This window comes from Morone saxatilis, unplaced genomic scaffold (genome assembly GCF_004916995.1).
Source record: "Morone saxatilis isolate NCDOM2014 unplaced genomic scaffold, NCSU_SB_2.0 Contig15, whole genome shotgun sequence".
Classification (NCBI taxonomy): domain Eukaryota; kingdom Metazoa; phylum Chordata; class Actinopteri; family Moronidae; genus Morone; species Morone saxatilis.
In genome coordinates, this window is record NW_023339707.1 from 17337832 (window position 1) to 17349556 (window position 11725).

Here is an 11725-nt window from a genome sequence, read left to right on the forward strand (position 1 = left end):
AACAATGTATTTCTTCAAAACATTTGGAGATCGAGAATTCAAACAACATTCATGTTTGCTCAAGTTTGTCACAACCCTAATTTCTACCTTCACACCGATGACAAATAGTAAACACATGCTATTAACGGGCTGACGCTCCTGTATCAAGATCTCAGTCCTGAGGTGGCTTCTCTGAAGCCACACATTATAAAAGACAATTAAACAATTACATTATGAATATGACATGACTGGAGTCTGGTTCATGCTGAAAGTGCAAGGGCAGTTAAGAGGGGGGTTTGTGTATCCAACACACCTGGATATCCAGGCTGAAGTAAGTGGCATTTCTCATATTAATAATGATTTGGAAACAACATTCACAGCCAGCTTTTTCCTCACTTGACAAGCAAAGCTGGTTGCTGGTGTGACGGCTGACAACGGTCTTCCCGGACGTCATCAAGGGAGGCCGACTCTCCCGTTGTGCTTGTGCGCACTCCGTTGCAGACCTCCTTCCCATGTCATTTTTTGACATTTACAAAAAGACTTTAAAATTGCCTATGAAGGGCATAGGATTTCCGAGTCAGCGAGGACTCTGGAATAACCTCCAGAGGGGCGGGGAAATCATCTTTAACAAACAGGACGGGTGAAGATCATGGACGGTGAATTACAACACGCCCATTGGAGAGGTCTGAGCGACGCGGAGCAGCGTCAGAGCCTAACAGCTAACAGCTAACCAAACACAGCTGCCAGCGAGACGTAAGGTTTAGGTCTCTGAAGCTTGGGTCCAGGAGCATCCACCACATGGCTCTTTATGAGCTTATGTTAGGTCTGAAGACACAAACATTGCGTTTATACTATTATAAGAAGGACAAAACGCCCCCCCCCCTTGAGAGGCTTTCAGAATTACAGAATTTCTGGAACGTAAGTTAGAGTTTTTGTTGGCAGTTAATCGAAAAATGGATGGAAATTGATTTTCTGTTACCTCCATTTTGATTTCACCCCTTACGTTAATTATTCCTTAGTGTATCTGTTAAGCTAAACGTTAGCCTCTAATTTGCATGCACTAAACGGTCAAGGTAAGTTTACCAGCTGCCGTTTCTCTCCCAAAAATCACACTTAAAAAGGTTCAAATGAAGTTAAACACAATCCATGTAATAAACCTTAGTGCAGTATTTGTGCCATTGCAAAATAAACGCACGAGAACAATGCTGAAGAATAAATATTACTGTTCAAGATCATGGAGATGTGGGACGGTGTTATTGGTTGATCAAATAATAATAACCTTACATGCCGCTTGCTATGGACAACTTAATAATCGACGACCAATTACAAGGGTAAATTCACACTCATGCTATTGTCCATCGACAGCTGTGACTTGGAATTCACAATGCCTCAAACAAGCTTTGTTAAGTTGTGTCTTTGGTCCTTTTTGTTTTGCCCAGGAAGTTGTTGTTTCTTCAATTGGTTCTTCAGATTCAGCTACAAAAACCCGGTGGGTCCAGATAATGCGGTTCAAAAATATGCCACCCCATCCACCGTCGTTGAAGTTCTACCTGCGGTGTGCTTTGCACTGTTGTTTGACCTGTATTATTATTATTATTATTATTATTATTATTATTATTATTAGTAGTAGTAGTAGTAGTAGTAGTATTATGTACCATATCAAGCTTAATGGCCTCTGTCTCTTTTGCAGACGACGGGGAGCAAGTCCTGGTGGATGTGGAAGGGAAGGACTACAAACAAATTTCAAAACATGTGAATACGATTTTGGGCAAATCACAGTAAGATATCTTTACTGTAAAATTACACTGAGCATGCGTGTGACAGCACAGTAGGCCTTTTTCACAGCAGACATTTTATTTGTCAGAGAAATAAAAGCATGTGTGTGTCCCTGTAAGGTAAGGTATTGTAGTGTGATGGTGAGCCAGCATGCACAATGCAGGAGCAGCCAAATGGAATTCAGCCATCATTTTGTTATTTATTCCTAATGTTGCAAAAATTCTTCTGTGAAAAAGGCCCATTATGATCTAATCTAATCTATAAATGTATTTATTTGACTCCCTCTCTTGTTTACAGAGAAGTGTTACAAGCTGAGGCTCAAGCCAAGATGCAGGCCTCCAACCCCGCCAACTTTGGGCCAAAAAATTACTGTTTGAGGGAGTGTATCTGCGAGGTGGACGGCCAGGTGCCGTGTCCTGGCAACACGCCGCTGCCCAAGGAGATGACGGGCAAATACCGTGCCAAGATGGCAGCTTTACAGGAATGAGGAGAGCGGACTATTGTAGACTCACTGGACAATATTGAGGCACCGTGATGTTGCGTTTGATTTTGTACGATTACATAGAAAGGATATTTCTGTTGTAAATATGTGTAACTGAATGGGTTCGACTGCGCTGTGAGGTCGTCACTGGCTGACTTTCCAGTCCACCATAAACTGCAGAATGACATTGTGGGCAGTTCATACTTGGTCTTGGTTTGGATAACTTGACTTCCCACCTGGTATTTGTAGATGATGTGAAAAATCCACCCATCTGGATCCAGCACAGTGTTACTCCACAATGTAAACATTCAAATAAACTAATTTGTCTGTGTGGCTGTAGTGGTCGCTCTATGTAAAATCAGGAAAATCTTAAACCTTACGGAAGTGTCACCAGATTTATGACAGGAACAAGAAATACACACATTTTACAGAGACAACTTTTTTTTTTTTTTTTTTTATTGGTGCTGAGATGGAATTTTCTAAAGTTAACAAATTGATGTCGGTGTGTCAAATGTTTAAATCTTGCAATTGTTTTAAATGCAAAAGTATTGCTAAAATCAACTGCTAACGCACATTAAAGAAGCTCCTCGAGTTATTCACACTATCACAAAACATTTACATTGTCACATGTTTTGCTTACAGTCTTCTGTGGATGTCACAGATAAGCAGTGTGAGATCAACAGGCTGCACACAATGTTTTTGTCTGTGAAGAGAAATATGGACATTCTGACTGATAGGAAAGCACTATAGCAAATCAATGTAAGGACTTAGCAGCACTGAGTGATAATACTGGCTGGCATTCATGTAGTGTTCATTTATATGCCAAAAGAATGTCTAAAATGTTGCTTTGACTTGAGAACTGAGTCTGAGTTTACATTTATGTATTAACCTCTGTACATACTGGGATTCAAATGAAATTCTGGTGTCTTATTTGATGACTGAAAGTTGCCTACGATATTCCTTGGCATATAGTGTTTACTATGCTCCTGGTGAGTGCTGCGTGGATGGACTTGGAATGCACTTCTTGAAACAACTGAACAGATAACATGCTTTACATAGAGATCTTGTCTGACAGCATGGAACAGTAGCAATGTGTTTTATCAATATGTCCAAATGTATAAAACACGAAAGCCGGAAGACAAGCTTGGCCACTAGTTTCACATAAAGACCAGCATCAAACAGCATTTCAAAGAAACACAGACACGTGAATCATGCAACCCAAGTGCTCAGTTGGATCAGTAGTGCCACTGTAAATAAGATCACAACCTTTAGGGGGTCGCACAGTATGACGTGGAAAACGTTTTGTCCACTTGGCTCACTGTGGCATTTAAGATGCTTTAAAAAAAAAAAAATAAGAAAGGTCTAAAATGCAACCATGCCAAGGCCAACATCACATAGACAAGATGCACAAAACATTGATTAGTGAACTGAATTGATTTGAGCATCCAAACCATGTAAACAGATAGAGAAAATGTCACTTAACAGGGGACAGGTTTACATGTTCATTTGAATTCAGTTGTACAAAAAAAAGGCAACTTTCACTGAAACAGAAATAAGCTGCTGTCAGAGCAAACGCTTTGATTGCAGATGTACTTGTGGTTATTAACAGCACGGTTAAAGATTAAAAGTGTTTCCTCGTGATAATGTCATCATAGTCTGCATGAGCTACAGTTATATAACAGGAGCAACAAGAATAGCTTGGTTCTGTGTGATGTGCCTTTCATCTCCATCATAAATCTATGACACAAAGTGGTCAGGGACCGCAACTACAAGTGGTGCAAGTCGTGTGACTGAATTTGTAATTTAAGCCTGTGATTGAGTTTTAATATATAATTAATTTAATGATCAGTTTCCTTCAAGCACTAGGCTGTTTGCCACTAAACTATCAGATGGTTATTTTGTCTGAGTATTGTTAATGGCCCAGTTGGAACAGTAATGCATGGTCTGGTTCTTTGGAATTCAGTTCAGTGATGAGCAGCAAGAATTTTAATTCACCACAAATAAACCAAAGCTGTACAACAAGATGCCTCTAATAGCGATGGAATTAAATAGGAACTCCACCAATTTTACACATTACCGTTTACAGGTCTTGGGGAGTACTGTTGCATGAAGCCTTTTGTGGCTCCAGAGAATCCTCCTGTGACGTCACTTGAGTCAACACCAACAGGCGCTGAAGACTACAATTTTGAAAATGAAAAATATTCTGGGTGTGTGTGGAGAACAAAGAAGTGAGCTTACCAGACCCCTGTAGCCCGCTTGTGGCTAGTGGCTGCTACTAACATAACATACCCAAATCTCTGCCATCAGATTGCATTGTGGGTGATGTAGGCGCCAGGTTTTGACCATGCTTTGAAAAGGAAGAAGAATGCATGAAATAAAAATATACAGTATTTCTGGTCCTGATGCAAGGATTTTTATCCTTTATAAAAAAAACTGTTATAGGAGTGCTATGGTAAGTTGGTGTAGTACTCTTTTAAACTTATTTTGGTGGGAAAAAAGCCCCTTGAAACAATGAATTATTCAACCATATATTTTAAAACATACATAAACTGCTTCATGGCTCACATTTGTTCAACCTTAGCCATGTTTATATTTTGACTTTGTTCATAGCTTCTGCCAGAGAGCCAAATCACACATCCTGACTTCCACAAGACCAAAGCCACACTCATCTCAAACAACCATCTGACTGTTTTATTAAAAAATCTTTTAAGTGGCATCCTTCTGTCTTCCATTGTTCATGTTTGCACTGATTTTTTTTGCAGTGCTTAAAAACTGTGCATGCTGGGAGAGGCTCCAGCCCTTTGCGACCCTGTACAGGATAAGTGGTTAAGAAAGATGTTTGGAAATTAAGGGTGTCACTCCTGACTACTGAACTCAATATTGGGATTAACCTAATCATTCTGTGGTGCTGCAGACCTCACCCAAACTAAAATCAGTGGGCTCATTAGTCATGTAAAGTGAGCTAACCTTGCAGGACTTGGTAAGTAGCAGGTAATCAAGGCGGGAGGGTTGAGAGAAAGGTGTCAGTGCTTCTTTTTCTTCTGCTCCTGTAGGGTGTGCTGTAGCTCTCTGAGGTTCTCTGACAGGAGCTCCACCTCGTCGAGACGGCCGCTGAGCTTGGCGTCAAAAATGTAGGCCCTAATGTTGTCAATCTGCTGCAGCAGCAGTTCCTCCTCTATCATGTCCACATCGGGCAAAACCTCGTCATCATCTTCCCCTTCAAAGGGATTGGTCGAGACTCCTGGAGAACTCCCAGAGGCCTCCAGGAAAGGGTTACCTGCGTCAGTGTTGTCCTCCTCTTCAAAGGGGTTGCCAGGTGCGGCCTCAGCCTGTTTGTCCTCCCCGACCTCTTCCTCTTCCTCTTCCTCGAATGGGTTGTATTCTTTCTTCCCGTTGGTTACCTCTTTGTGTTCCTTCTTGATGTCCTCAAAGAAGGGGTTGGATGGATCCTCCTCAATGGGAGTAGAGCCCTCCTCATCAAAAGGGTTAAGGGAGCTGCTATTCTGTCCTTCACCGCCAGGGGGGGTTACATGCCCACCTAAGCTCCTCAGCCTGGGAGGTGACTCCTCCTGGCTTGTGAGAGCAGGGAATGCTCTTACAGAGGATGGACTCCTCTCAGCTTTAGGAGTCAGCTCCTCTGCATCAGTGTCTTCCTCTTCTTCGTAGCCCCCTGCTGGAGTGATATCCAGAGACCTCGCCCAGGAGATGGAGGGCAAAGTGGACCCCACAGCGGGGCCCCAATGCTCCCTCTCCTCCCTTTCCCGGGCTTCTAGGCGATCGATTTCCCCCTGCTGCAAGCTCTCCTCTGCAGCGAGCTTCTGGGAGAGCACGATGGCCAGGCTGGTCTGCTGCTGGTCGTATTCATCCTGCAGCTGACGCAGGTTCTCTTCCAACATGGCTACCTCATCCATCCTCTGGGCCTCCCGTGCCTGGCGAAGAAATGACTGTATGTTCTCAATCTGCTGCAGCAGTGGGTCCTCGAGCTCACTGCGTGCATTGGCAGAGTCTGCAGAAGGCAGCCAGCCACCAGCTTTGGTCATGCGTGGAGCTCTAGGGGCCTGCGACAGCTCTCCGTTAGTGCTGGGAGGTGGACGGTTTTTCTCAGACTCCTGCCTCTTCTTCAGGGCCTCTTGGGCCACCTGTTGAGCAGGGAGATATATAGAATATAAACATTTTGCAACTTGTTATGCATATGAAAAATCAAGTATAGGTACACAATCTCACCAGTCTCTCTTGTTGGAGTCTCTTCTCTTGTTCCTGTTTCCTTTTTTCTTTCAGCTCTTCATATTTCTCCTTAGTGGGTAAAGACATGAGACCTAACAGCTTCTCCTAAGGGAAGACACAGGGAAGGAAGGGATCAAAGGAGCAGAACATACGTAGCAGAAAACTGCATAAATGTAATAGAGTGATGATTGGAAAGCCTCATTCAGACAGGATTCAAGGGAGGCGATTTTAATATTACCTGTCCTGGTCAGTGATTTTCGTCACGTCTAGAGAGCACATCTGTGATTTTTACATAATTACAGTCCCAATTACTTGCTCTTTTTCAGCAAACTCTGTGGTCCTCCCATAATTTAAGCCCAGTCTGGAGAGACACTTTGCATTTTAGTTTAATCAGCTGAGCGCACCGTGTGACAACTCAAGTAGAAAAGGATTTTGCTAACCTAAAAAGACCTCTTGCCAACATGACTCGACTCATACAATGACAGAAAAAGTGAAAAGTGAACTTTACAAGACTAAGACCTCGCAAGCTCATCAAATGGGCTGTTGTAGTGTTATTCTGCTTTGCGTAACTTTGTGTAGCTGAACTGATTTTATGTGTAGTGAGCAACAGTGTTGCAGATACAAGTTCCTTTTCTTACTGTAAAAGCATAATCTTAGAAAGAAACATATTTGTGTGTTAATTATTCAGTTACAGCTTAATAATTACCAGTAAATAATATCAATAATACGAATAACAAGCCTGCAGGGGATGAAGTTCACATGGTTTTCCCGCAATCTTTTATCCTCTGTTACAGAACCAGCTCCTGTAATTTGCTAGTGGCTAAAATGCTGACTGGAGTGACGGCATTAAATCACAAGGGAGGTGGTGAAATATTTTGTTACCTACCACCCTGCTTAATATTTATTCTGTCCGAATGGGGCTTTTTTTTTTGTCCAAGCTGAAGACTGTGTGAACTTGGTCTCACCTGGACAAATAGTGTAGCCGTGTAGCGGATCATCTTCTGCAGCTGGAGGGCCTTCGTACGCGGTGGTGGATCATCTTTTGCTCCTAGTGTTAAAATCTTCTTGCTGAGGAGAAAACACAGAATGTGTCCATTTGTAATCTTATAAAAAAAAAAAAAACAAGGCAGAAGACTTCTGTCTGACTGACATCTACCTCAGGGCGTCGATAAGTTCGTAGTATTTCTGTACTTCCAGTCTCAGTCCACCAGCAGTGTCAAGATTGTATGTGGTTTCTCCGGCGCTGTGAAATCATACAGCCATGAAGCAACAGTCTCTCAAATAAGACCCAAAATTATTTTTCATATGTTTAGTTATAACAACATTTTTATGGGGCTTACTTAAGAGACTCAGCCATTCTGATGTATTCTGGAGCCCTTTCATCCACCTTCTCCATGCACATCCTCAGCCTCTGACAGGAAGACAAGTTTTGAGCCAATGAACAACAGGAAAGCCCAAAAGACAAACACTGAATGACGGGAAGGATACAACAGTGTAAACTCGAGACAGGTTGAAAAGAAAACACACAATCGACTGCCCTACTGGTGGGAACAGAAGAAGAGACAGATTGTGAAATCTGTAGTGATCCTTTCTATTTTACCTCATAAAGTTTCACTATATCCGGCACGTGGTCCTTCTCTTCCAGCTTCTGCTGTCTTTTCAGAAGTGTGTCCATGCAGTGGTGACAGCAGCGAATCTTCTCGTCGTCCTTTTCCTCCAACATGGAGGTAACGCTGCTCAGGCTGCTGATGCTGCCTCTCCTGGAGCCCATCCCACTCCCGCCACCTCCTGATGGGGGAGACTGGGACTGAACGGGGCTTCCAGGTACGCACAGGGCCTCTCGTGTCACACTGATGAGCTTTTCTGTGAACAGACACAAGGCAAAAATTTCACAGCAGTGAGAAACACATGGCAAAACTTTAGCGGAAAAACTAATGATGTTCCCTAGTTTGCGAGGGTGTTTTGTGGATACGTACGAGCCAGAGGTAAGGGGACAAATTCCATGCACTTCCTGCACATGATGGACCCACAGAGACGACAGTGGTGGCGCCTGTTTCGGATGTTAAACTTGTTTCCACAGTCGGGACAGAACGGGACATCCGAGTCATTGACCCACGACACCACTGACTTCTCAATGGCTATAAAAGAGGATGAACATTAATTCATATTAATAATTTATAATATCAAATAAATCACATTTGCATACACTGAGAGCATTCAGACTTGTAATGAAAACACATAAGGACAAACCTCTGATTTTGGCGGCATCTGAGTTGGTCCTGTCAAACGATGTCAACTGAAACGACAGTTAACACAACAGCACGGTTGAGCCCATCTTAAGTGTCATTTGAACAACAGCAGGATAAACATGATGCTGTGAGTGAGTTGTGATTTGATATTGTAAGCACACCTTTTCCAGTCTGATAATGAGCTTGTTGACCTCAATGACATAGTGATCTATCCTGGCTGCCCGGTGTTTTTTAAAGAAGTCGAGGTGACTCCTGGTTGCTCCTACGAAAGCAAAGAGAAAGAGAAAAACAAAGAGTGAGAGTTCAGCATATGGTCACTGCTTTAAGGCGTTCTTAATCATTCTCATTAATAATCTATCAAATGTTATCCAAGTGATACTAAAAAGCAAACCAACAAACAAATAGTGGCGATTTACTTCCACCCAGTTTACAGTCCAGTCTCACCCAGTTCCTGAGGCTCCCACATGTAGGGGTCCACTCCACCGTAGTAGAAGGACTCATAACTGCCTGTATCCGGTCTGTCATCTCCATCCCTTTTCAACAGCTTGTCTTTGGCTTTCTTTGCCTTCTGAACCAAATCTGTGCACAAAGAAAGTTAGGACACAACTACCTCCATGAGGTTATTATATACACAGGAGCTGATGTATGTATCATGTGTGTGCATAGGCCACAAGAACATCCACTAATGGTACTATCATTTAAGCTCCATTATAAATTGGAACAAAAATCCCCTTGCATAGTTCTGTTTCCAACCAAGAGTTCCCTTTTTCATTTACTGTCCCTCTCTGAGAAGCTGCAGCAGAAAAAGTTGCCAATTCATCCTGGCAACAATGTGTCCTGATCCAACACTGCAGTGCCCTTATATCACATTTAAATAGCACTCCTATAGTTGCTCTTTGGTGAACTAAACAGTACAGAATTATATTTGTTTCTGGCATTTGTGGCTGTGTCACAATGTTCACTTTAACGGGCCTCACTTTTGAGCTGTCCCCTAACGTGGCGGTCATCCCCAGAGTGCTCCTCTTCGTAGTGGTCTTGGAGTTGGTAGAATGACTGAAGGTCCTTCAGGCACAGTGGGCAAAGAAAGCCCTCCTTCACTTCCCCCGTGCCCTCAAAGGGGGGTGGATAACTGGCCATGACGGCGGTCGGCTGTGTTGTTGGAGAGGAGATGCAAGGTGTGAGATTCTTGCTCCGGTCCGCATGTCACAGGGTGTGCAACCCACCCCATACTGGCTCCATCACGCCAAAGGAAAGCCTGGAAAACTGAAGAGTAGGGGAACGCAGATTAAGGCAGCATATATTTAATAAAATATTCTAGATTCTAGATACTTTGACAGATTCAAACGTGTACTATCCTGCCCAAAAATCCAACACACACTTAAACATGTATTCATTTAAGCAACCCTGATAAAGCATCATTCACTACAATGACACTGTAACCTTTAGATGATTAAAACAAGAGTGTCACAGCAATTAGTAAAGAAATATGCAACATGTTTTACTTAGAATATAATCGGAGTGTTTAAATCTGTACAGATCGAGCCAAGTGTAGTGTAATATTGCTCTCATGAGTGAAGTAACAAAGGTGCATAGCCTTTAGTTACATGAAAGCTAACAAGCTAACTCCACTGCAGTAGTTTAACGAGCTGCACACATCAATCCTTTTACAGTGATTTGACACTTCGTACATTAGCTTGATCTTATGCACATTAAAATGAACCCACGTTTATTTTAAACGCTTCCCAGATAACGTTAGTGATGAGTTCATAGACAGCTTGTATAACCCACGCAGGCTGTGAAAAACAAACTTAACCAGACGCTAAATGTATATTTCTGACTGCAAGCGAGCAGTATTTTATTTGGTGTGCTACATATGCATATCCACCACCCAACCGCTATGGTTATTGTGCGTGCACATTGTATTCACTGGGCTATCGTCGGTCGCCGTTACTCTGAGCAGAGGATGTAACGTTAGCCACACAGTGCTAGCAGCAGGGCTCGCTGTCTTTAGCCATTGTTTTCTCCAATCTCGTTGTTTCCGAACACGAGAATAAATAACCTCCAACTTCATATAAACAAACACTCGCGCACTTATCAACAACCGAGGGGGATTTTATAGGGTATACTTACAAATGAATCCAACAATAACTGTGTGGTTGGACAGTCAGGCTTCCCTTTGACAGCTCGACAACACCAGCTGCAGCAGCCCTGCCTGGTCATGTGATAAGCATTCAGTTGCTACGGGAAGAGAAGAGGGACAAGCGACACGAAACACACGAGAACTGGGATTCATCACAACCGTAGATCACAAGACTCTTCTTTGAATGTTTGGGCATGTGGCATCCTTAACGTTGCATTACTGCCTCCTTCTGGATATGTTATTTATTTGTTTGGATTTATTCTCATAAAACCCCATTTCTGCCCTCCACACTGTCTCCACACTCTGCTTTTTGTACTGGCCTCTACATGTCCTGTTTTCTGTAATTGTGATCATCCCTTGTATTTTCTTTTGTCTAATTTCAACATGTAACTACAAATATGCTCTATATACAAGTATACTAAGTTGCTGGTGCCCTGGTAGCTCACCTGGTAGAGCTGGCACCCCCACATACCAAGCCTGAGTGCTTGCTGCATCAGCCGTGGGTTTGAATCCGTGGCTGCATGTCATCCCCTCTCTCTCCCTTTTCCTGTCTACCTTCAGCTGTACTATCCAATAAAAAAAGCAAAAAGCCTAAAAATAAATGTCAAAAAATGTAGGTTGCTGTGTCAAATTCTCAGTCTGATTATTGTTAGGCTACTTGTTCTTTCATGTTCGTTCCTATTACTATATGTAGTAAACCACAGTGAGGGGTTGTGAACACATCCCAGGTAGTCCAACAAAACCCCTCCCTTAGCTCCTCCCCCTGCCCAGGTGCAGTATAAAAGGCCTCAGCTGGCTCAGTTTAGCCTCTTGCTGGTCCCTGGTGGTGGTTGCCTGCTGAAGGTGGTGAGTAGGGTCCCCATTTTTATGCATTTC

At 42.9% G+C, this 11725-nt stretch overlaps 2 protein-coding genes across 3 annotated transcripts in view; one reads left to right on the forward strand and one right to left on the reverse strand.

Moving 5' to 3' along the window:
* mrps25 (mitochondrial ribosomal protein S25) overlaps positions 1–3092 on the forward strand; it is a 4607-nt gene extending 1515 nt beyond the window's left edge. Inside the window, exons 3-4 of the mRNA XM_035657395.1 lie at positions 1670–1757; positions 2053–3092. Coding sequence (XP_035513288.1) covers positions 1670–1757; positions 2053–2242 — 278 coding nt within the window. The 3' untranslated portion in view covers positions 2243–3092. The remainder of the gene's footprint in view (positions 1–1669; positions 1758–2052) is intronic.
* Positions 3093–3234: 142 nt separating this feature from the next.
* On the reverse strand, positions 3235–10949 carry LOC118324888 (rabenosyn-5). 2 transcript variants are annotated; one of them, XR_004796577.1, is made up of 13 exons: positions 10840–10949; positions 9687–9972; positions 9154–9288; positions 8871–8971; positions 8711–8756; positions 8437–8598; positions 8061–8323; positions 7801–7871; positions 7617–7703; positions 7426–7528; positions 6461–6565; positions 5204–6375; positions 3235–4583 (listed from the first exon to the last, which is right to left on the reverse strand). XR_004796577.1 is itself a non-coding variant. In XM_035657386.1 (12 exons), exons 2-12 carry the CDS (start codon positions 9844–9846, stop codon positions 5260–5262), a joined length of 2349 nt encoding a protein of 782 aa, XP_035513279.1. In that variant the 5' UTR covers positions 9847–9972; positions 10840–10949; the 3' UTR covers positions 3235–5259. The 2 variants fall into 2 exon arrangements, 1 of the variants encoding a protein (XP_035513279.1); XM_035657386.1 differs by having other exon boundaries at positions 3235–6375.
* Positions 10950–11725: the final 776 nt, after the last annotated feature.

Bases quoted from the DNA above. Each gene is read 5' to 3' on its own strand.
- LOC118324888 (XM_035657386.1), bottom strand. From the start codon at position 9,846: ATGGCCAGTTATCCACCCCCCTTTGAGGGCACGGGGGAAGTGAAGGAG. The intron at 8,972-9,153 runs GTGAGACTGGAC...TTGCTTTCGTAG, and splicing joins GTGGGAGCCTCAGGAACTGG to GAGCAACCAGGAGTCACCTC. The intron at 8,324-8,436 runs GTACGTATCCAC...GTCTGTTCACAG, and splicing joins TGTCCCCTTACCTCTGGCTC to AAAAGCTCATCAGTGTGACA.